This window comes from Crocodylus siamensis, chromosome 3 (assembly GCF_052110815.1).
Source record: "Crocodylus siamensis isolate JL-2025a chromosome 3, ASM5211081v1, whole genome shotgun sequence".
Lineage (NCBI taxonomy): Eukaryota > Metazoa > Chordata > Crocodylia > Crocodylidae > Crocodylus > Crocodylus siamensis.
The window spans coordinates 207,360,752-207,385,444 of record NC_143397.1 but is presented as its reverse complement, the minus strand read 5'-3'; the positions used below and the strand labels follow the sequence as shown (position 1 = coordinate 207,385,444).

Genomic DNA, 24,693 nt, shown 5'->3' with positions numbered 1-24,693 from the left:
GTAATCACTGACCCCATCTTGTCTTGCCTCCTCCCAAAGTTCATGACGTGGTAATGTAATAGTATTCCTAATTTTGTAGTGTTAAGAACACTTGGTCACAACTGGCCCCTAGCTCAACCATAGAGTATGGCTCTGCCCTGCTAATTGACTTAGTAATAATCTACCAGCCCACATAAGAGCGGTAGTCAATTCTTCTTAAAATTTTCAGCATACAATTTCTTCTTTTCAAAAAAATGTCCCCCTGACCAAGGAACCTAAATGTCTTGCTCTGTGTAGTACCACTCCCTGACTGTCTAAGGAGCGTTTTCTCCGCCTCCCAGAAGGACCAATGCTGGTGTTTCATTAACGTCTATTTAGTTTTTATTTGGGCAATATTTAATGCAGTAAAAATTAAATCTGTCTGTGAACTGGGATTTAGTCACTGTTTAACTGGCCCTGTTCAACGTAATTGCCATGTACTGCCTTCATTTTTCATGCTTGACAAATCGGACTGAAACGACCACCTTTGTAGTTGCTATACAGATATAGGAAGACTGTCATGAAGTGCTAGCATTAGATTGCTAGGAAGAAATACATGGTCATGGGAACTAATGTGAGCAGCAGCTAGGTCACTTTTTTCTTTCCGAAGAACAGGAACTATCTATTAATTAGTAGTCCTATCAGGAATAACATATGTAGTAGTGTTGTCTTTTTAAGAATAGTAGAGGCAGGGCGGAGATGGATGGATGCATTGAGTCTGAGAATATCCTTTGGTCCACAGGAAACGAAAGATATTGCTAATGGAGCAGAAACTAACATTACTCTTGGTTCCTACTATACTTACTGCGGGTTCACAAACCCAAGAAAGTGAAAACTGAAGGACAAATTGATGCTCTCATGATGGAAAAGACCAGTTGCACTACAGGTGACACTTGAGTAGGTTTTACTGCTGCTCTGGGATGTTTCAGTTCTATCTTCCATCTTCACTACCTTCTAAACTTTATCTTATGATCAAGAACAGCAGTCCTGCATGTATAAATTTTAGCAGGGACTGCTGTTTAGCCTGATTTTATATAACACAGGTCACACTCTTGCTCTATTTTCTGCAACTTCTGATCACTTATTAGCTTCTGGGCCTAGCAGAAGTGAAGTTTCCTTCAGACTTTAAGGCAGTCTTTGACAGGAGTGCTTTGCATGTCTCTTGAATAACTAATTTTTCTTTTTCTGGCTACATAGAAAGGTCTCTGCATGAGGATTTTTATAAGTAATCTATACACGCATTGTTGATGCTAAATACTAGCCCTGGGAATGTTTGGAACAATATTTTTTTCCCCCAACTCTTAGCTGAAGAGATTAATGGCAGTACCATGTAAGAATCTTGGTGGTTACACTGGGCTGAGTCCAGTCAAGGCATGTTTCATTGCATTCAATTGAACTTTGCTGTAACCAGCTCAGACATCTTAGTCGCAAGTAATTCATCTTCTGGGCAGTCTTTCAAATAATGCTTTTTAAAATTTGTATAAATAACCAAGGGGGTGAGTACTTAATCTTATTGATCTGCTGTTCATGCTGTCTCAACAGTTGTAAAACAGCCAGCATTTCCTCTGCACACTTTAATGTTCTACTGTTCAGAATTTGAAATGCTGATTATACCAGTGCTCTACCATCAGAAGTTTCTGTTGCAGGTATGTCTAAAAATTATTGCCCTGATTTATTATAGATATCCCATCCTCTGAATTTGCGACCTTTCAGCAGACTGGCTTGCTGATGTTGCATGTAACAGCATCAGCAAAGCTGTAAGACTTGGATTTCACTTTTTCTGAATTGTCTGGAAAGTTAGCAATCTTGATCATCTTTTTTAGAGTAACTTGAACCTAAACCAGCCCTGTTTCTGCAACTCAGTAACACAGAAGCAGTTACTGTAGTGTTAGGATGGGATGCAAGGTGCAACTGAAGGGAGCGGGGCTACAGCTATCAAACTCTTACTTTAGACGTCATTAACGTACTCTTATGCAGTGCAAAACCTTACATTTTTTGGCAGTTTGTTTTGCAATCAGATCTCTCAATTCATGTGGGAACTGTGCCACAAAGACCATTTATAATAGCTCCTGAGGGAGGGAGGGGAGGTATGGCTGTAGGAGTGACATCCAAGGGAATGGGGAGGGGACTTCCTACACATCAGACAGGGAAATGGGTGTGGTAGAAGCTTTTTAATGGAAATACGGCAACTCCCACTTAACATGGTTTTGCTTACTGCTGTTTTGCTATAGCACTCATTTAAAATACGTACCTGGTTTTCAGTTAATGCTTAGAGCGTTTTGTTATAATACTCAGTACAGGGCTGGGGAGAAAAAGTGGCGGCAGCAAGTGAAATGGTGAGTGACAACCAGTGGGGGCAGCAGGCGAGTGGGATCTGCTCCTGCACGTGGTGCCTGAGCCAGCAGGGAGGAGTGGCGGTGGTGAGAAGCAGGGAGAGGAAGGCAGTGTGACCGCGGAGCCTGGGCTGGTGCCCAGGGCAGGGTGGCAGGAGCACAGCAAGAAGGGACAGGTGGGCAGGGGGCATGAGCACACCTGGCTTGGCAGGGAGGGGGGAATGCAGGGCTTGGGGTGGCAAGCCACATGTGCGTTGTCCCCTGCCCCAAGCCACAGTTGGGCTGGGACTGGACCTGTGCCCTGTTCCAGTCACGCACTTGTCCACAGGGCATGGACACCTTCCTGAGCCTGCAGCAATCCAGCAGCAGCACATAGTTCCAGTTCTGGGTGTCCTGGAGGAAGCCCATGCTGGGCAGAGTGGGGTGTGAGTGCTGGCAGGCAGGTGGCCCCACTGCTTCCCCCATGCTGGCAGGAGCCTGCTTGCTGTAAATTACTAGCTGGTGGGGCCCAGGGCCGGGTGGCAGGAGCATGGGGTTTGGGTCGGCAGGTTGTGTGGAACCAATTATATTTATTTACGTTAAATCACTTAATGCTGTTTTGCTTTGCACTCAGTTTTTCCGGAACCAGTTAAGAGTGCTAAGTGGGGGGGTTGCCTGTAGTGAATTTGTGGGGTTAAGAAAGGAAGGCTGGGGTGCATTGGGTGTGGGGATGCTCTTCTAGGTTAGAGGCAGGGAGTGGGAGTGGGCCAGTGGAGTGGATTGCTCTTTACTTTGGGGGTGGGAATTTGTTTTGTGACACTCAACTTTTAAAAATCAAAACAAACTATTAAAATAAATTTCAGCTTTTACTTCTATAAGCTACCACAAGCCCTTTCTATGGAAAGGGCAGCATAAACCAATAAAAATAACCAATAAATTATATCAAGGGAAATCATGACTTTTTTGCTTGTGTGTTTCTGTTTTAGACCTACTTAATTGTTATGGACTCCAAGGGAAAACCAGCTCTTATTGAATCCTCATGCTGGAATATCCAGAAGATGCTAGTGAAATCTTGCTCTAGTTCTGTGTATTCCTTTGATGAGAATAGTTTATGTTGGAGAACAGTTCTCTGTGAATGTTGAAAGACTTATACTGATTGACATCTAGAATAAAAGTAGGCAAATGTACTAAGCTGAAACTTCCCTTAGAAAACTACTTTTACTTGACTTTCCTCCATATTTCAAACCATCCTTCATTCAGCCTGTCTCCCGTGATTGCTGGAATGTACAGTGTCAACATCATATTCCTATCAGAACACTTAACAATATAGTTTTCCATTTCACGAGTCCAAACAGTGTTCTCCAAGTATGCTACAGCCCTGCAGATATGAGGTATAATGGATTGAATCTGCTTTATTCATACCTACAAGTAGGTAGGCTGGTGGCTCCAACAGGACCATGGTTTATGGGTTTTATGTGGTAAAATGACACCTGAGGGCATGTATCATTGTGCACTGTAAATTCACTGGGGGGGAGGATAAGGGAGAGGCAAACAAATGTTTATAAATTTGCCATGCCATAACTGAAAACTGATTCTAGCAATCAATGTAGTGAATTTCTGGAACAGCTTTCATTTTGTAGTAGAGGGCAGACAACCAAATGGGAGGGATGTTGAATCTTTTCATGAGTAGGAGCCACTGTTTGAACAGTCAGACTAAGATGCAAGCCATAACAGTAGATTTCACTCTGAGGCCTATATTTTAGCCAGGCTTTAAGATGCAACATAATAACGCTTATCACTAATAATAATAATAATAATTCTTTGTGGGGCTACTTAATGTGCAAATGTTTAAACACCTGTGAGAACATCTGCAAGATAAAGGCTTAAGCAGACCTAATTTCTGCCCTTTGCCCCCCAGGCTCTGATGGGAACCCAAAAGCCTCACTAAAGAGCTGCAGCAAGTCAACAGCTGTGAAAAGAAATCTGTATAAATTGGGGGTCTACAACCTGTGGCCCACAGGCTCGATTTGTGTGGATGTCCTAGCACTTGTATGCATACTTGTCTGGTCATCTCTGACCCCAAATAGATACCCTGCATGTTGCATCTCTGCTTCCAATAGCTCTCAGTGGTTCCCCAATCTAGGAAAAGAGCTGTGGTAGGGCATTTTAAAGATCAGTGTCTTTTGACTTTGCAAGAGCTACATCAAGCTACTTCACAAACAACATGCGGCTTACAAGCCATGGATTAGCTGGTGTTGACTACAACCAATTTTAAGCAGCAGCAAATGCTTCCAGTTGCATCTTCCTGCCATATACTTAATAACAGCTGCCCCAACTGTTTTTGGTCTTTAGTGTGGCACTTAACTCTGACATGGGAAACTTAATGGTAAAAAACAAACTAACAAAAAATACCCTGCTTGCTTTCTACTCTCCAAAGGCATTTAATCCCTGCTCTTCTCCCTTTTTCCCCATCCTCCCCTCAGTTACTCCCTTCCTCTCCTGCTTTGTTTGACCATATTTTCCTTTTATTCTTTAGAAGTTCCTTTAATCTAAGGGGAGCAATGTGTGTCTCCTTCCTCCTCCCTCCCCCCCCAGTGGAAAAAATGCTCTGCCATTTCCATTTGCACAGAGTTCCTCTTAGGAAGCACTTTCCTGCAACTCATCCATCCAAGAACTATCCCTGTTCATTCTAAGGAAGGCAGTCAGTCATGTTTGTCTCCCACTGGCGGAGAAGTGTGGGGTACACCTTACTGTGTAATCTCACCATGGTCCTGCGGCTCTAATTTTAGCAGCAGTTTCTTTCCCCAATTTGGTCTTTGTATAAATGCTATGTCCCTGGAAGCTATTGGAATTTGGTGCTCTAGTTGGTTGAGGGAGAAATCTGCTCAGAAAGAAAGAAGGTTCTTCAGTGGCCTGGTAGAACTCCAGTGGGATGAGAGCATTTGAGTGCCACCATCATATGTTCTTATAAATACCATGTTTAGACACTTGACATGAGGGCTAAGTACACATAGTCAAAAAGCCCAAGGTTGAATCAGTTCAGTCTTTGCAGGTTAGTCTAAGTGCAGAGATTTAACTGAGAAATAACTGAACAGATATTTACTTTTGATCCAGGAAATGCAGCCACGTGCCTGCAATAACTCAGGCCAGAAGCCGGGGGGGGGGGGGGCCTAGAGCATCGCTTTCTGGCACGTAGCCAGCATGGACTGTATGTTCACTTCCTTTTCCTGCTGTCCCTGAGGTCTCTGGGATTTGCAGTCCAGACTCACAGAAGCAGGACTTGGCAGGGTTGCTCATCACTTCCTTTTCCTGCATCCAGGTGCCTCTGGGATTTGTAGTCCACAGTTGTGGGCCCCCAGTAAGTTTAGCAGGGCAGGGCAGGGCAGCTCTGTGCTCAGGGGAAGTGGGGTTTAACCCTCCCTCTCCCCCACGCCCTTCTCTGCTGGAGCAGACAGCTCAGCCCAGACCTGCAAAGCATGCTGGGGGGGCTGTGATTTAACTTGAACCAGGAAGGGGTCTGGGACAGAAGTTCTATAAAGTGGTTTGACCCAATCAGTTAAGTCTGATACTACATTCAACCAGGTTTATCTTAAACCAGTTTCAGCCATTTTGAAACTGGTTTATGTGCTCTGAGCTTCTGTTCTATGGTTTAAGCCAGTTTCTGATCACAAACCAGTTTATGTGTAACATCTGTCCCTAGCTGAGATGGTTGAAACAAGGAGGAAGATAGTTGGACTGCTAGTGGGGCTTTTCTACAGCAATCTCTCTTGCTGTACCATGACATTCCATAAGTCTGTTACAGGCCTTAGGAGGTAAAAGAAAAGGTGGTTTGTCACTGCCATAGCTATCAAAGCTCTAAGAAACAGAATTCATACAAGTGATTGGGGCAACCTACCTAACCTTGAGAACAAGCCCTGGGGGACTCCGCAAGAGTCGGTCCTTGGGCCTGCGCTGTTCAGTTTCTTTATCAGTGATTTGGACGATGGGGTGAAAAGCAACCTGTTTAAATTTGCTGATGATGCCAAAATTTGGGGTGAGGTGAGCACGCTAGTAGGGAGGGAAAGACTGCAGAAAGACTTGGATAGGTTACATGGGTGGGCTAACAAAAACAGGATGCGTTTCAATACTGAATGGTGCTGGGTGCTGCACTTGGGCAGTAGTAACCAGCAGCACACTTACAAGATGGGAAACTCCCTTCTTGAGAGCACGGAGGCAGAAAGGGGAGTCATTATTGACTCCAAGATGAACATGGGCTGATGATGCGAGGTCACGGTTGGCAAGGCTAACCGGACCTTGTCGTGCATCCACAGGTGTATCTCAAGTAGGGCCAAGGAGGTGATCCTCCCCCTCTATGCGACACTGGTCAGGCCACAGCTGGAATACTGTCCAGTTCTGTGCGCTTCATTTCAGGAGGGATGTGGACAACATGGAGAGGGTCCAGAGGAGGGCCACCCGCGTGATCCGGGGACAACAGGGCAGACCCTACAATGGTCCTGAACCTGTTCAGCCTTCACAAGAGAAGGCTGAGGGGGGACCTGGTGACAGTCTATAAACTCACTAGGGGGACCAGAAGGGTTTGGGAGAGACCTTGTTTCCCCTGGTGTCCCCTGGAATAACAAGGAATAACGGCCACAAGTTGTTGGAGAATAGGTGTAGATTAGACATCCGTAAGAAGTACTTCACAGTTAAGGTGGTTAGGATCTGGAACCAACTTCCAAGGGAAGTGGTGCTGGCTCCTACCCTGGGGGTCTTTAAGAAGAGGCTTGATGCCTACCTCGCTGGGATCATTTGAGCCCAGTTTTTTTCTTGTGCCCAGGCGGGGGGTCAGGCTTGAAGATCTACAAGGTCCCTTCTGACCCTACTTCTATGATTGTATGATATGATTCTATGAAAGTTGCAAGCATGTACACAGCTCTTTCCTTAAATGAGTCTACTTATTTTAAACCCTAGAGACTGGTCCTGTATTATAATATTACTAAGCTTGCACTAAGCGTAATGTTTCATTAGTAACAACAAAACCTGGATTCTGGCTGACAATTGCCACACCAAAAATAGCAAGAGAAATGGGGAAACTGCACATTCAGAACTCTTCTGTTAAGGAAAAAGGCCAACACAGATGGCACACAGGGTGGATTATGGCTAGTAATCTTCTTGTGTCCTAGAAGATTAAGGACATCCCGAGGCAACTGCAGTCAGTTGACGTTTACAGTTAAGTGATTGAAAATTCCTGATGTAATTCTGCAGTGGAGCAAGACCTTCCAGAAGCCTGTGCATGCAATATGCAGCAAATGTTTGTTGAAGGAACGTTCTGTTTTTTTAAACCCAGCCCAGGTTATAGATTTACAGAAACGTAACTGCGCACTGTGCAGACTGCACCAGCTACGACGTGGGCAGAAGTTACTTATTAAATGGGTGTAGTGAACCCAATCATTAAAGAAATCTCAAAAGTTGTCTGAGGACAGTGGAGAGTTGGAGGGTACAGCATCTCTAAATCATATGGCTTGAATTTCTGAGGGATTGGGATGAATGCTTCTCTGGGTGCTGAGATAAGAAGCCATGCATTTTGAACTAATTGGAAAGGATCAAAAGGATATGGATCCATATGAGGATTATAAATCGCCATTTGACTTCAATGCTGGGGTTAACAGAAACTACCTCTATCTGTCACCAAATGTGAATGTCTCTCCACCTGAATCGCCTGCCTTGAAGAATTCTGGTAACTTGTCAATCTTTTTTTTTTTCCCTCTTAGAAATAAAGTAACAACTTTTCTGTAATTGCATATTTGCAGGAACAGCAAACAACTTCTGGGCCAAATTCTGTCCTGAATCACATCTGAGCAACAGTACAGAAACTAAAGGGATTGTGTGGTATAAATAAGGACAGTTTGGCTTGCTATTTCAGATGGAATAAGTGTACTGGGATGATTGGGGAGGGGGAGTGGAAATCTTTGAACTGATTGTTGTACATGATATAACTCAAATTAATATACCTATGAGAATTGGCACTTCCAGTTCTTACTTTAAACAGGCTTTTATAAGTAAGGGTAATACAGAAAAGCTGTGTGGGTTGACCTAAAGTAACAGGTGGTGAAATTAAATCTCAAACATTGGAACGCTTTCTCCAGGCCAGGAATTACCTTTGTCAGTTATAACCCATTTTGCAATTAAACCCAGAGTGAAAGGAAGTATCAACAAACTGCCAGGTTTTTTTTTATAGCTACCTGCCCCACCCCCCAAGCACACTTCAGTTTAAAATACCTGTGCTCTAAAATGCTGTTCATAGTTGCAATTTATCCTGTGATAAAGTATTGCTCAGTTCCAGTAGAGATACCCCTAATATCTCTAAATGGTATTCCCACATAGTTTTTTGCAACTACAGCAGGGAGGCTTTCATGTACATGCAGATACTTAACTGTACTTGTATGGCATAAACAGCAGTTTCTTTTGGGATGAATATTTATTTTGGGGGGAATAATTCTGCTAATGGAGCACTGAAAAAGCCTACATATTACTCTTGTTTTAAACCATAAACAGGTATTTATAAGTAGGGATAGGAAGTGCCAATTTATATACGTGCCTCCAAACACTTGCATACTGTTTCTCCAACCTAAGAATGACCTTTTATTACTTCCTTAACCTATTCTTGATTCTGCATTCCTTCCCACCCACAAGATTCAGCTTGTGCCTAATTGTTAGTAGCAAGGAAACCCAAGGTAGAGGGTTTTTTTGTTTTGTTTTTAAGACATTCTGCCAAACAAGATCAACTCTAGAGAGTTAGGGAAATATAACAAATGAGTGAAAGCTGAGCAAGAGAGTGACAAAAATGTTGAATTGGGTTTGCTGTATTACATTTAGTGACTTCTGGAGAAAAGACAGCTGTTTGCTACCTTCATTTTTATTTAAGGTAAGAACAAGGATGTTCTGGATGTGCCCAGTAGATTTATCCCAGTCCCTATAAAACTAGGGAAAGGAGACTTAGAAGATTCTCTCAACTTTACTGTTCTCTGGCATTACAGGAAACTCTTTAAACCTACTAGCTTTCATTTATGAAATCTAAACTAGCAATATCCTCTGTGGTCACACAGGTAGAAATCTTTACCAGCTTTGTCTGCTTGGCAGCTAAAAGAAGAAGGATTGGTTAAGGTTCATCTATGCAGCTATATTCATAGACTGATGGGCAGCAGTGGTGTCTGTCATAGGAATGCTTTCATAAGAAAGTGAAATCCTATGTCTGGGCACTGAGGGCTGTGGGGTCTTCTTCTCAAAGGGGAATCCTCCCAGCCCCAGTCACAAAGTCTTATAACATGGCTATGCTTCCTTGGTCAAAAGTAAATAGCTTATACCTTGCAGTCTATTCTTAAGTCTTTGGGGGTTTTGTTTTTTTGTTGGGGGGGAGGAGGGGATGAAGAATAAATTGGGAGGAAAACCTTCAAGCCAAAAAGCAACACAGTAAGATGGTTGAGAATGTGGGGATTGGAGCTGGTTGGCACTAATGGTGCTTTGATTAGGAGATGTTCTTAACTTGCTAACAAAAATAGATTTCTCAAGCTGTTGGAGATAGGTTTCAATCTGAATGACCCCTTTTGGCTCAGTTTCAACAAGATTCACTTCTCTTACTGTTGGGTAGTTAATTCACTTGTCCTGTTTTTTTTTGTTCGGTCTTCTGACCGGTCTAGTTGTGTTGACAAAATGTATTTACTTCATTTGTTAAAGGTGACACATGGCTTTAAAACTAACTAGGTTCCTGAGGGAATGCTCTCACCTCATCCTTCTTCTTTGCAAACAGCATTATTTCTTTGTGAACAGCATTATTTTTTTGTTTTAGGGACTATTTCTAGTCTGACTAGGAAATTGGTTTTCAGTTTGGTTTAACTTTAATCATTGGTGAGCTAACAGGATCTTCATATTTAAACTTGAAGTAACCAACTTGTAAAGTATAAGCAGACTAGACAGCTCTGCAAACTGTTAATAAAGTTGTATTTAAATATATAAGAATTAAACTGTATTCTTGAACATGGACAGTCAGAACTGAGTTGGGTTAGTCACTTGCTAGTGATATTTCAGCATTGTTTACCCAATTCAGATGAAAAGCTTTTCGCCAGCTATTAGGAAGCTAATTCCCTAAAACTCCAACTCTGTATTATAGAGAGGCTGGTAATGAATCCTTCGTCATTATCCTAAGTTACCCTACTGCTCCTCATCCATACTGCAACACAAGAATGTCACCTGTCATAGACCAGCAGCACTTTCCTGAAAGTCAGATGTGATGGTAATAGTAAAAATGGAATAAGGAAAGGAGTCAAATTTTAAAATGATGGAAGTAAGCAAACCTCTGCACCAAAGACAGACTAGTAAGGTTAAGAGGAAAAATGTTTAGAATGGCAAGAAAGATGTTAGAAGTGTGCATGAGATAGGATGGGTATGAGAGAGGGTGTTGGGGGACACTGGCAGAGAATCTGTTTCCTGGAAACACAGCTGCCAACTACTGTTTCTTGTGGTACAGAGGTAGATACCTACAAGGATTGTACAAAGGTTGGAAGAGGTCTTGAGGGTCATCTAGTCTAACTTACTCTTTTACTCTGGAAGAAGTTTCCATGTCAGGGTTGAGGCAAGTTTGTGCTTTGTTAAACCCATTCTGGAAACATATGTTACATTTGGCTAGCATTAAATTCACTCACTTAGTTTATGGATAGATAACTGGGAAGGCAGTGGCCAATTGGATCATAACAAACTAGTGTCCTGCTTCCAAACTTCTGCTAAATACCTACAATTTTTTTTGGGGGGGGGGGGGTTAGTCTTTGACTAGAATGTTAGTTAAATGTTTTTCTCCTGTGTTTTGTTTTTACACTCATATATGGTGGCATATATAGCAACAAGTCTTGAAGTACAAGGAAAAGACACTAAATTGTAATGGTAATCAGATCAGAGTGATTGATTTACTGGCTTGCAAATATTTTTGCAAGTGGCTTTGACACTGACTGTGTATCTACCACTTGGCCTCCAACAGGGTGTCTACATATACTTTGACAACAGAAACTTCTGACACAAACTACCACAAAAAGGATCCAGCAGTCTGCATGCCAAACATCCTTAGTTACTTCTGGCACACGTGGGTCTTAAGGCAAAACCTTGCTTTAAAAGCCAACAAGCATACTCGGGGATGATGCTGTAAGACTGGTGCTTCTGAAGCGCTAGTGATTTGCCATATGAGAACTGGGTATATTAAGGCAGTTTCTGGATAAGACTTGGTAAGAATTATGTGTCCTGAAGGTAACAGTTGAGCTAAAATGCAGAATATACCAGTTTTCTGAATGGTAGAGCATAGCAAAGGTTGGCCAAATATTCTTTTCAAAGGCTGTCAGTCTGTGGCTTCAGCCTTGGCCAATCAAGTCTAACTCTTCTCTCTCTCAGCTAATCTAATTTAGGCCACAAATAGAAAATGGTCCTAAATCTGAGTATTTGACTGAAATATGACTAACTTGAAATTCAGTGGAAACAGGGTGAGTTTATGAAGGAATCCTGACTCTGAATTACAAAAGAACCTTTGAAATCTCTGTTGGGAAAACATTTGCATTGTCCCTCTATAGTGAATTTTTTGAATCCTCAGAAGTACCTGCAGAAATAAGTAGTTCAGTTCCCTCTAGTAGCAAGAGACTATACAACTGCATGTACATACTGTATACATTTTAATGCACAACTAAATAGCTAAAAAATTCTACCCATGCACCCAGGATATCTGCCTTGTATAACTAAGTAGTTTGGGGGGAACAGGTGGTTCAGAAAAATCTAAGTTAAGTTTTACATGCCAGTTTCTTTTCTTTAGCTCAGTAAATTAATCAACTCAAACACTGCATATAGGGGAAGGACAGTGTGAGACAATTCTCTGTTTGGGGTTTGCTGTGACAACCATGAAGCCCTGAGATACTTGACAGGGTGATTAGTGTAGATGCATAGTTATGAACTGGAAATAACACTGCCCTGTGTTTTTTGTTTTGCTGAATTCCATATAAAATATATTTGCCAGGGTGTCTTTAACTACCAAAACAAACTTAGCCATGGGATCAGAGAATTAGATGGGTAGTTCCTTCTTACATGCCACCCAGAGACCAGATTTCTCCAAACCAAATGTTGCTACTTGTGCAACCCACTTAAAGCAGGGGTTTCCAGCCTTTTTTTAAGAAGTGTACCCTTCTGGTGGTAGCAGCTGGACATGGAGGGGAAGAGGGGTTTGCATGTGGCAGCAGTGGCCTGGGGAGGTGATGGCAGCAGCAACTGCCACGTGCGAGCTCCCCTTCTCTCCCATGTCTGGCCAACTGGGTGGCACCTGTGCAGCCTGTAGAAGGGAGCTGCTTGCCTTGCCTCCCTGGCCCTGCTCCTGGAAAGCGGCAGTGCGGCGTGGTGGGTAGCAGTGCTCCATCCACACATACCCCCTAGCACTTTTCCAAGTACTCCCAGTTGACAACCCCTGACGTGGATCAAAGAGCTTGCACGGGTACCTGCTTAGAAGACAAGGAACAGAATCCAGCTCACTAGATTAATCTGGAATATCTGGCACAGCAGTCATTAGACCAGTCATCACTAACCAGTGGATCTTGATCCACTGGTAGATCTTGGAGCATCTTGTGGTAGTTCTTGAAGTTTCTTGGAGTCGATCCGAGGCTGGGGTGGGGGCTGAGTGCCCATGTTCATTCACGGGTGAGCCCAGCCCAGGAGGTCAATCTGTGGGGGAGGGAAGGGGTTGGGGCTAGATAGAGGCCCTCCTGGTGAGGGATAGTGCTACAAGGGTAAGTTGAGTGGGTCCCTGGCTAGGTAGGATTTACCTGCTGGGGGGGTATGCCCCCAAATAACGTTTTCTCCCTCTGCCTCAATCTACCCCTACCTTCCCTCCCCCACAGATTTATTTGCTGGGTGGGGGGCGGGGGAGGTGGCGGCAGTGCACAGTAGATCTTGAGCTGTTTTTAAATGCCAAAGGTGATCTCCTACTTAGACAGGTTGGAGATCACTGCATTAGACATATTTGGAAACCATATTAACAAAGGCATTATTTCCTCCCCCTTTCCCTCCCTCCCTCCCCTCCTCCCACCCCTGAAGAGAGAGCTGGCTAGTTCCTTTCTTTTCCCAAGTTTCTCTTGAAGTTCTAAGGGGTATGCAGAATGACTCTCTTCCCAGATGTACCCCTTTGGATACTATGTATAAAGTGTGCTTTGAAAGTGCAAAAGGCTGGGTTTTTTTGCAATGTATAGTAATTTTGTGATGCAGGTAACTTGGGGACATGATAAAGTAATATCCTCTTCAGGCATTTTGCTGTTGGTGACTGCAGGAATCTAGTAATTAGAAGATCACTCCTTGGATCTCTAGTTTTACCACTTCGCGCGCAAGTTTTGAGCGAGTTGCTGTTTTGGTCATATTCATAAAATATATAGTAAATGGTGACAGTTAAGAAATCTGGTTTTAACAGTAATGTAAAGATGCCCTTGACACTAGTGTGAAATATCTACCTTTTTTTAGATTTCATGCATATTTAAAATCTGGCATCTTCTCCCCTCCTCTCCACCTTTTGGCAGATTACTAACTATCTAATAACCTTTAATATGTGGCTTTTTCCCTTTCCTCAAGAACTGCTGAGAAGTGATTCCATAACTGAGGTAGGAGAGGATGCTGCTGCTACAGTTAACATGCCAGAACCTCTGTCTGAAGAAGAACAGGAAGAATTAAGAAAAGAACTTGTTAAGGTAAATGCTCCTAACTAATCTTTCAAATGCTGATCTACAGAGTGAATCTTTCTGAAACAACAAGCAGAACATTTGGGATAAGATCCTTTTTTTGTAGAAATGAAAAGAAGAATGGAAGCCTTGCAAGCACTCGGTGCCTAGGCTTCTTTTCAGTTGTAGAGAATTAAGAACAACAGTTAGACATTTTGGCCTAAGCTGTCAATTCAGGTTGATTCCCATAGCTGGTCAATCCTTGACCACTGAGCTGTCTTAAGAAATATCTAGGATCTTTCTACCCTCTGAAATAGGACGTTATCACATGCATCTCTCAAATTCTTTCGTCTTCCTTCAAAAACATTGAAATAGCTAGACAAGTGGAATTATATAATTTTTTTCCAGCAGTTTCAGTTCTTTAAAGGATACTGATTGCTTTTTCTAGATGAGAAGAAATGCTGAACATGGGCCATCCATTGTAATGAACTTTGAGGATGGTATTTAATGAATACTTTTCCTAAAAATGTTGCTTGAATCAGCTACTAACTGATATTCCTTGGCCTTTTTTGCGATAGGTAGAAGAAGAAATCCAGACACTCTCACAAGTGTTAGCTGCCAAGGAAAAGCATCTAGCAGAGATCAAGAGAAAACTAGGAATCAATTCACTGCAGGAACTGAGGCAGAACATTACCAAAGGCTGGCAAGATGTGACATCAACTACAGCGTATGTTTCTGATTTGGTATATCAAGAACTAGTATTTAAGTGGAAAGGTGTCTGAAACTGAAAAGTGGAAGGTCTTTGTGCCATGTTTAAACTTCCTCTTCTAAGGAAAGGAATGAGTTAATGGCTGTCTTCTGAGTAGTTAAGGATTGGATGACTAGTTTTAATAAAATACAAGTTTTGCATTAAATCTTTACTCCAAGGAGGCTACTTTCAGCTTTTTTTTCTAATTACTGAAAACAAAAATTCTAAATGTATAATTTGGTACCTTTTTAGTTGGTGGTGCTGTCAAAGTGGCTCAATCAAACAAGATACCCACACCCTAAATTAGTAAACCTGTTCTAAATTTAGCTTAACAGAAGAAGTAAAGGGCATAGTGGGTTTTCTTAACCAAAGATTTTTTCCAGATACAACTTGCATCAAAGGTGAACTTCCCGTTGTCTTTTAACGATGCTTTTGCCTATAGATTCACAAATAAATATTTTCTGTTAGAGGTTAAAAAATTATATTGAATGGCCTTTCTGACAAAAAGATACTGAGCTCAGGGCAAACCCTCACCTTATTTCCCCCTCCCCACCCCTGCAACCTCCCCCCCCTCCACAAAAAAAAACCAAACAAAAAACCCTGCATTCTTCCACTAGAGCTGTGAGGACACTTAACTGTTTTAAGGTGCAGACCTGAGATAAGATTAGTTCAGAGTAAGAATGTAACAATTTACTTTGGATTTTACTCTGTATTCACTTCCTGTAGTAACAACAGGTCACATTTGCAATTCTCCCTTTGCTGGCTGCCTCAGATGCTATTACTGTGCCTGGCCAATAGGTGGCAAGGAAGCCTGTCTGCATGGAGCAAATGATTATCCTGGGATGAAACTGAGTAGGAGCAGATACAAGTTCTATATAGTGTAAAATTACTATATGCTTCTGAAGGGCAGAAATTTACCGTGACTTTGAGTGGCTTAATAGATTGCAGGGCTGTGTTGTATGTCTATGTATGCGTATGTGGCCAAGAAGCTTCTCCGCCTCCTGAAGGCTCAGATCAAATGCTTTGCGTGTCTCTGTAGCAGGGCACTGAGGTGCTTACTAAAAAGCAGCAGTATGGGCTCAGGTGCTGGTTGCTAGGGGCAACCAGGAGGAGCTAAGGGCCAGCACCTGGTGGGTCAGCTGACCGGAAGGGGCAGGGCCAACCACCATAAAACAGACAGGAGGTTATGGGTGCGCTCTCTCCCTCCCTCTCCCAACCGGCAGCCGGCCCGAAGGAATACTGTTAGACCAAGGAAAAGAGCTTGGCCCTGAAAGGGGATAAGGGAAAGGACTGGAGGTACAAATCGCTAGTTTTACGGGTGTGAGATGTTGCATGATTTAGAGAACACTTTGGCCAGGAGGCTTAGATTTGAGTTATAGCCGATTGGCTTGCGTTATTGTTTTGGTTATTTGTTGTTACACCAGAGGGCTGGGTGAGGCTGTTGAGGGTTGAAGGAGGCCTCATAGGGGCTCCATGGTAGCGTGGGGACCCCGGTGCCAGAGAGGGGACAGCGTTTAGGGGTGTATTGACCCCAGCCTCTGTGCGGGGCAATGATTTGCAAGGCAAGCCCCCAGTGCAGGCACCATTGTGGGAGGAGCCCCCAGTGCGGGCATAGTCGCGAGGCAGGGAACCCGTGAGGGCACAGGCAATGGCGAGAGAAGCCGGGGGGCGCCCATGCAGGCACGGATAGGGATTGACCAAACAACGTCCAGTACATCTGCGAGGCTTGGGGTTTGGTACAGGGGTGGTTGGAGCCATGCGTAGCCCCTGAGGTTTTAGTGCACTGAGTCACCCAAGACAGAGCACAGACTGGGATACATCAGGGCACTGTGTCAAAGAGGACAGAAAGGCAGCCTCCCTTAAACACTGCTAACATCAAAGACGTGGTGGGTGAGATGGTGAGGGTGCATTGACACCAACTTGGCTCGGTAGGGGACGCTAGGGAAGTTCACGGCACCCCTAGGTCCTGCCCTGTCACAGTCTCCTTAGTTTCAACTTGCAGCAGTTAACATGTAGCTGTAATATTTTCTTAGTGACACCACATACTTGTATCTAACTTCATGTCAAATAAGCAAATTAATCAAAGACTTTTTTTCCCCCCTAGAAAGAAGCTTACATTGTTGTCAACTCAAGTTTCAGAGTAAGGTTAATAACTCTTAAGGCCAAAAAGGATTTATGCAGTTGGTCAGATAGGATCATAATCATCTGTTTCCAAGTCAAGTTGGTTATCCATCGTCTTTTAGTCAAATGCATATGTTTCTTGGGATTTGCTTGAGACTCTTGCTAAACCTCCTACAATTCCTAGAATAAATTCTAGGGATTTTTATTCTATTGTTTCAATATATTGTTTTGAATGTAGGTATAAGAAGACATCAGAAACCCTCTCTCAGGCTGGGCAGAAGGCCTCTGCTGCTTTTTCATCTGTTGGCTCAGTCATCACTAAGAAGCTGGAAGATGTGAAGTATGTTTCCTTATGCATAAAATGTATACAATATACTTTGCTGACATTTTTAAATAGTAATGCTTTCTCACCAATGTAATGAAATTTTGTGATGTAAGTAACTTGGAGACATGATAAAGTATAGCCTCTTGGAGCACTTTGCTGTTGAATAGAAATGCCCTTGTGGAATTTGCTTGTAAAACCTCTGCACAATTTTCTTCCACATCAGTGGATTTACGTATGCAAGACAGCTCGATAGCACCTTTGTCACCCATCGGGATTATAGAAGTATTTTCAGCTGTGCCCTTGTGGTGTCATTGCATCTGTTCTTTTAGCCAACTTCTCACTATTTCAGCCAAAGGATGCACATTACACTGTAGTTATGTCTTAAGTTTCTTAGAAACGTGCATTTTTTTTTTTATGGATAGGGTCAGGTTTTTTTGTCTTGCATTGTTTAAATAATGTTTCACATAAATACTTGTAAGCTACTCCTACCTTCATATCAAGGGCCTGGTTTTATTACCTTTCACAAACTATTTTCAGTATCCAAGTTTTTAAAAGCTAGTAATTGTCACAGTATCAAACTGTGCCAATTTTATTCATACAATAATAATCTGTGTAAATTATTTTACTTGAGTATTTACTTGCCATCCACCTGTTTACACAAATAATAGAAATTGCAGTTCTCAGTACAGGTATCTACAGAATTCTTCTTAATTTGTTTGGCTGCTGTGGTAGCTTGTCTTGCATTAATGGCCAAATAATTTGGTTCACTTAACTTCAAAGTTTAATGTAGCCTCATAACCTTTAGCTGTATTTGAAACAAAGTAATAAAGTCAGGCCTGTATGTCAAGTGCTGCCATTTACCTCTTTCTTGCTTCTATAAGTGAATGAGAATGTTTGAAGAGTAGCTACGCAATTGAAACTTTTTTTCCTACAGATTTATCAGAACTTCCTTTCTTTTTTTAATGCTTACTCTGGCATCCTGCAGACTGCAGGCATTTTCACATTCCTTTAGGTAAGGTAGGAATAAGAGTTGTTAAAATTCAGCATGTAGTTCATCAGACTGTTTACACGTTTAAAATTCTTAATTGGTTTCATAATCTAAAGGCAATATTTTATGTAGGTTAATGTAATTAAAATACTTTTTTTCCTAAAAGTGGAGTAACCCAGCCTATAATTTCAGGAGTGCAAATAAACTACACATTTGAGCAGTTTCTAAACGAATAGGAAATCAGATTTTCAGAAAGTGAAAGGAAGAAAGCTGTTTGCAGGAGAGAACAGTTCTTGAAATGTGGATTTTGAAAGGAGACCTATGAAAAGGTCAGTGGCATGCCAAATTCCTTCCTCTAATGTCTGAATCAAAGTTCTGGTCTGTTGTTTGTATTTCTGTCTTGTGGCTTGATAGATTAGCAATTTTCCTTCTGGTGTCCTTCCATCAAAATAGCTGTTCAGTAATTAGGTTGTCACAACACTTGAGTGTCAATGCACATGAAACTAATGTAAATCTGTGTTTACCTAACTAAATTATTTCTTGTATTTACTGTTTTTGGAATCCCAGGCACACTGTCTTTAATTTGAGATGAATCTGACTTGCAACCAACTGAAAAGCCAATGCAAACTATATGCTTAATGTTAAATGTAAATAGACTTCATTGGATTACATTAATCTAAATGTTGTGAAAAGAACAGTGAACACTTGGAACTGCTTGCTTAAGCTGAATAGTCATGGGATCTCCTTCTTCCCCTCTGTAAAAGATTAGTATACTAGAGTTAGTAAAGGATAATATGCTACAGAATTAAATGACTCTGTATCTAGAAATCTTATCAACCATGTATAACAAATATTCATACATCTATACATCAAATCTAGTATCTAGCAAAATAAGCTGTCATTTTAATATATGCTGTCTAGATGTTGCTTGACTCCAGTGGCTAAAGAGTTGCATTTAATAGGTCTGTGCTATTCCTAATCATTTTTTTCCTCTTCTATCTTGATATTGCTGATGTTTGATCTTCTTTGGACTGCAGCTGCAGAATCACTCTAACAGTGGTCTTTTTACTACTTTCTCCAAGTGCTAGATCCAGTAAGGGACTTGAGAGCCTACAAGTTATTTTGGCACCAGTCCCCCACAGTGGATTCTAGCATTACTTTTATGGGAGGCTCCGAAGTGCTGTATGCATTTCATGGGGAGAGCTGTACACCTCGAAGGCTGTTTGAAAAAATCTTTTACATTTGATTCAGCTAGGGTTAGTCAATAGGAAATGCCAAGCCCAGGGGTGTGTGTGATTTCCCTCTTCACTGTGAAGTTTAGTACTTCCCTCTAGCTCTGAGTCTGGTACCTTTCATCTACCTGGACTCTATAAGCCAGAATATCTACCCTTTTAGGATAGGTTCCTTGATCACTTCTCTGGAAGAACTGAGCAGGGCTCACTCTTAAACATGAATGGAGGAGAAAAGGGTGCTGCCACATGCAGGTATGTACAGTGCTCTTGTGCATAGAACACTTCCTTGGGAATGGAAGGTTTGAGTCTGCTTTAGCCCAAGCAGGTTTGAGCCTGTGTTGAGACTGCCCTAACCGCCAGGTATGAGGAGCAGGGGTACTAAAGGTAACTGAAGCTGTGCCACTGCAATAAAGACTGAGATTCATTAGGCCTAGAAGGAGGAGTGTGGTGCTGTAGTGGAATGGCCACAGTACTGGGGAGGGATGGTGGGAGGTCCTGATCTCTGCACCCAGGAATGCTTGTATGTGTTGCATTCAGAACTCACTGGTTTTAAAAAAAATCTGGGGTGAAGACTAAGTTCCTTGCTCCTGAGCAAGTGCCCTAACTGCAAGGATGCAGTTGTGCTTCCTCTTAAGTGTATGGCTGCTGGGCGTTGGTGGTATGTCTTCTGGATCTGAGTTTTTTTTTTTAGCTCTCCACCAAGGGGTTGTGGTGGAACTGGTGGAGACTTCTGCTGCTTCCAGCCTCCTTGAAACAGTGTTCCATTGGCTAGAGTCACAAGGGAGACATGGTTTTTACAGTGCTTAACTTTTTATGTGTTCTGCTGCCTAATGGAACTTGTTTTCCTGAGCAGGGGGCATATAAGTAATGGTCATAAAACACAGTATGAAGGGTGCTTGAAGTAGCTGGTAGGAAATGCAGAATGAGTGGTGCTGGTGGGAGGGTGTCCCTTAATACTGTGCAGCCGCTTACAAGGCTACCTGAGAACAAGTCTTCCCTCAGGATGCAAATCTGTGATCCCTTCTGTCTCCCTCCCTCTTCAGGAGGGAGTGATGACTGCCTCTCGCCCAATAGCCTAGTGTCTAGAAAATTTCCCCAGAGTCCTGTCTTCAGATTCCTTAGCACTGGCAAGCAAGTTGTTTCCATCTCCTTTAAAAATAACGGCCCCCCCCCCCCCCAAAAAAAACCAAACCATATTTTTGATTCACCCTACCTCTTAACAATCTTACCTTCCACTCATTTATGAATGTGTCATGTATTATCTATAATCACTTCGTTCTGCTTCTACTCAGTTCAGCTTCTGCCCTCCCTATTCCACTGACGTTACTCCTGCAGCTTCCAATAGGTGCATCTGTCTTGACTCTTTTTCCCCCTTCATCTTTCTGTTACTTGGATTTTGACCTCTTTGTTTTTGCAACTCATTCCCCTCTCAGCTATTCCACCAATCACTCTTCATTCTTGCTGAGCTTTTTCTCTCTTCCTCTTCTTCCCCCATAAGGGGAGTGTCCAGTGAGCTCCTATCTTTGGTTGTCTCCTGATTTCTTCCTTTTCTCCATTCATATTGCTTCAACTTTTTAACTCTTGTGCTGAATTTTACCTTTGTCTTAATTAAGCCTCCTTATGTCCTCCAGTGGATGAGGATGTCAATTGGCTGGGTTTTTTGGCTATGAAAAATGACCCAAATTCTGTTGCATTCTTCTCATCTGCTGACAATACTATCCTGTGCCTGATGTTCAGACATTTGTGATCAAATCTGCTCCCCTTTGTACCACACTAGGCATTTGTATAAAAATTGTAATTTCTTACCTTATAAATTTGCCCCATCCTTTAAGCATTGGTTGTCCCCCAAACTAATCTTGAAACATTTTATTTGTTCCTTAGTTATTCCTAAGGATTACCTTTTAATATACCTACAAGACATTCTTTGATGATAATGGCTAGATAGGAGACAAGTGGGGATAACTTGGGATTATCTAAATTCTAGCCATATTTGTGATGTGCTTCCATCTTGGATGTAGCTCTCTGACAAAGACTGTACCTCATGGTTAGAAAACATCTAGCACCCTATATTGACACCTTGGGTAACTTTCAAAAGTTATTCTCTGCAAGATGCGTTTTCTGCATGAAAGAGCTTTCAAGGCAAGACGTGGGGTTTGTACAGGGCTGTAGGAGAACATAATTCGTGTTTTTTATTGTCTTTAACCACTTAGTGGTGATGATACAAATGGACCTTATTTGTCCTTTGTATCCTTCACCTTTTATGGAGTAGTTCAGGGAGTGACAAAGAAATGGAACATGACATTGTGTCTTGGGGGGAAGTAATGGTTTCTTGCTTCCCCCCAACTACTTGTTCCTATCATATTAATCTTGTATCTTTAAAGTTTTATAAAGGTGGAAAATAGTCATTCCCATTATACTGCAGTATCTCCCATTCATCTTGATTACAGTGGAAGCTGTAGACCTTACCCTAAACCCTATTGCAAATCACATTGTGAAATCAAATTACAGGCAACCCCCGCTTAACACGGTTTCACTTAGCACTATAGCGCTCATTTAAAATTAATACCTCGCTTAATGCTGAGCCAGTTCCACTATAGCACTCAGTGAAGCAGTAGTGGTGGCAAGAAACGGTGAGTGGCAGTGAGTGGGTAGGTGGGAATGAGCTTGGTGCTGCAGGGCCCCAGGCCAGGGCAGCAGGAGCAGGGGGTGTGGGGAGAAGTGTCTGCAGCAAGAAGCAGTAAGTGTGTGTGTGTGCCGGGGGGGAGCGTGCATGAGTGCGGGGCCCCTGCCAGAGTGCTGGAGCGGGCAGGAGCACAGGCTGTGGGCTGGCACATGGGCCGGAGCAGCTGGTGGATGAGGAGAAGTGGTGGTGGAGAGAAGCAGTGAGAGCGGGGCCCTGTGGTGCTGGAGCTGGCAGGAGTGCAGGCCGTGGGCTGGCACATGGGGCTGGAGCAGGCAGGTGGAGGCATGGGGGGTGGTGATGGTGAGAAGCTATGGTAAGAAGCAGTGGTAAGCAATTATTTCTATTTGCATTATTGCCTATGGGGAAATAGGTTTCGCTTAACGCAGTTCCGCTTAACACTCAATTTTCACGGAACTAACTAAGAGCATTAAGCGGGGGCTACCTGTATCTAAATTGAGAATAACTTTGATTCTAAGTTTGGGTTGGGTTGAGTCATTAATTTTCTTGAGTAGTTGACTTTTGCATAATTAATTATTCCTTGTTCTATGTAACAAATATGGTTTATGGTGCTGCAGAAATTAAACTGTTCCTAGAATGCTGTCTCAGAAGACAATGTTGTAATTGCCATCCACAGAGCAGCCTTCAGTTGTTCTCCTCTGTGTGTGGCAGCCCTCAGTTGTTCTCCTCTGTGAGTGGGTTTGTAGGATGTAGTTGAAGGGGGAGAACAGATGTCACACCCTTATTCTTACATTTTCACATCTAGAAGTGAGAACCTGTTACAGGGTGAGGGAGGTGGCTGACCAATACTGGAGAAATGTAAGTACGGAGTGCATTAGAGAATATATTGATGCAAAACTGGAATCTAGTAATTCTCTAATAACATCATGGGACTTGATGTGGAAATAAGACTTGTCTTGAAGTAGGGGGAAATCACCCTGAAAATCCAAAGTTGGATCATCTAACCAGGTACATATAAAGTAAAGCAGTGGTTGGAAGAAGAAAAGAACAAGACATCATGGCTGGAGTAAAGATTATCAGATTACACCAGCTAGCAGTTCATGCTGCTGTGTACAGTGTGCACTCTGTAGACACTCTCAGTATGTAGCACTACTCCCAAAAAACTTCAATTGTGAATTCACTTAGCAAAGTGTCTCCTTGTCTTTAAAACTTTTTTTTTTAATGTAAACTATTGTCCCCTCTTTGGTGTCTGAGCACATCCAAAAACACATCTTTTCAGGTTTCCTAATCTGGAAATTTTTTATTAGGATCAATCTGGCTTTACTAGAATATTGGGTCACTTACTGGAGACTCGGTTTCCCTCAGAAATAAGATGAATAGCTAGCAGCTGTTAGGGATGGATTCCCTAGTCTAGAATAGTCATTCCAGGTATAGTTGTAAAAGTTTTGTGGCTAACAGCTTCTCTACAGGAAGTGGTACGGCCTCCAGCTAGTATAAGAATCACTTTGATCATATAGAACTAGATATATTAAGAAAAAATATGAGGATGCAAAGATTTTTTTTTTCTAGGGGGTGGGATTAGGGTTGTTTACATCATTATTGCTGAAATTCATCTGGTGGCTATTTAGTTTCTGATTGCCCATCTTGCTACAAACTATGATGGTGACCCTCTGACAGCACTGATAGAGGCTAAAGAAGTGTTCATCCAGAACAGGGTTGAAACACCCAGGTCTGAATGACTAGGCTTTAATCATTCAAATAAAATAATGTATGAACAATCCACAAAATTTAACTATTAAATCTTGCTACTAAATGTCAGATGTTCAGCTCCTGAAGTGCTACTTATTTCCATGTGTTTTAAAAAATCCATAAAGTGCAATAGGAGTCCTGCAGTTCCTAGCAATAGTATTTTAGAGCAAGGGTAAGACTTTCAGTTTTTCAGTGGGAGGAAGTTTTGAATAATAAGGCTTTGGTATTAACTTCCCACTTAATGGTACTAGAACTGTGAATGTAGCATGTTTCTCAATGCCTGAAAAATTAATATATATGAGAGTGAAGGAACTATGTTGCAGCTATGCAAACAGAGTGTGTGCTTTTAACTGGCATGATGACTTAATTTATTCTTTTAAAGTGCTGCTGCTCTCTTGCTATGCTGTATAGGAATGCGCATGGCTGTCACTTCTTTGCCCTTGAACAAGCAGTTACTGTATGAGAATTTTTCTTCCCATACTTGAAGATAATGTTTATGTGCATGAGATCAGAGACTAAAGGTTTCTAAGCAAATTACTTTTCATAATTGTTCACTAATTTCTTGCTTTCTCTTTTCTTAATGCTGGCACTTAGTATACGCTCCATACAACATTCAATTAGCATGCCCGTTATGAGGTAATGTATGATATTGTGTAATCCAGTTGGTTGGGTGTGTGTAACCTTTACTAGGAATCTTTTGATTTGTTGGCTCTTGTTAGGGGGTGAGGATAGGGATAACTTCTTTTTTTAAGTAATGGAAACATCCTGGTTTTTTGGTTTCTTGTTTTTAAAGAAAAGCATGCAGCATAGTCTCTGCAGAAAGCTTTTTTTTGAACAAGTAGTCTTTTGGCTTTGTA

General features: G+C 42.2%; 1 protein-coding gene across 4 annotated transcripts in view; it reads left to right on the top strand.

Annotated features, from left to right (window-relative positions):
- Positions 1-24,693, top strand: part of TPD52 (tumor protein D52) — a 59,777-nt gene that overhangs the window by 24,903 nt on the left and 10,181 nt on the right. For 2 of the 4 annotated variants that reach the window (XM_090040226.1, XM_090040227.1), the window contains exons 2-4: positions 13,947-14,062; positions 14,611-14,759; positions 17,140-17,241. In XM_090040226.1, the coding sequence (XP_089896352.1) occupies positions 13,947-14,062; positions 14,611-14,759; positions 17,140-17,241 (367 nt within the window). Of the gene's footprint in view, positions 1-7,790; positions 8,047-13,946; positions 14,063-14,610; positions 14,760-17,139; positions 17,242-24,430; positions 24,473-24,693 lie in introns of those variants that run through there. The other 2 variants (XM_090040228.1, XM_090040224.1) reach the window with 2 other exon arrangements.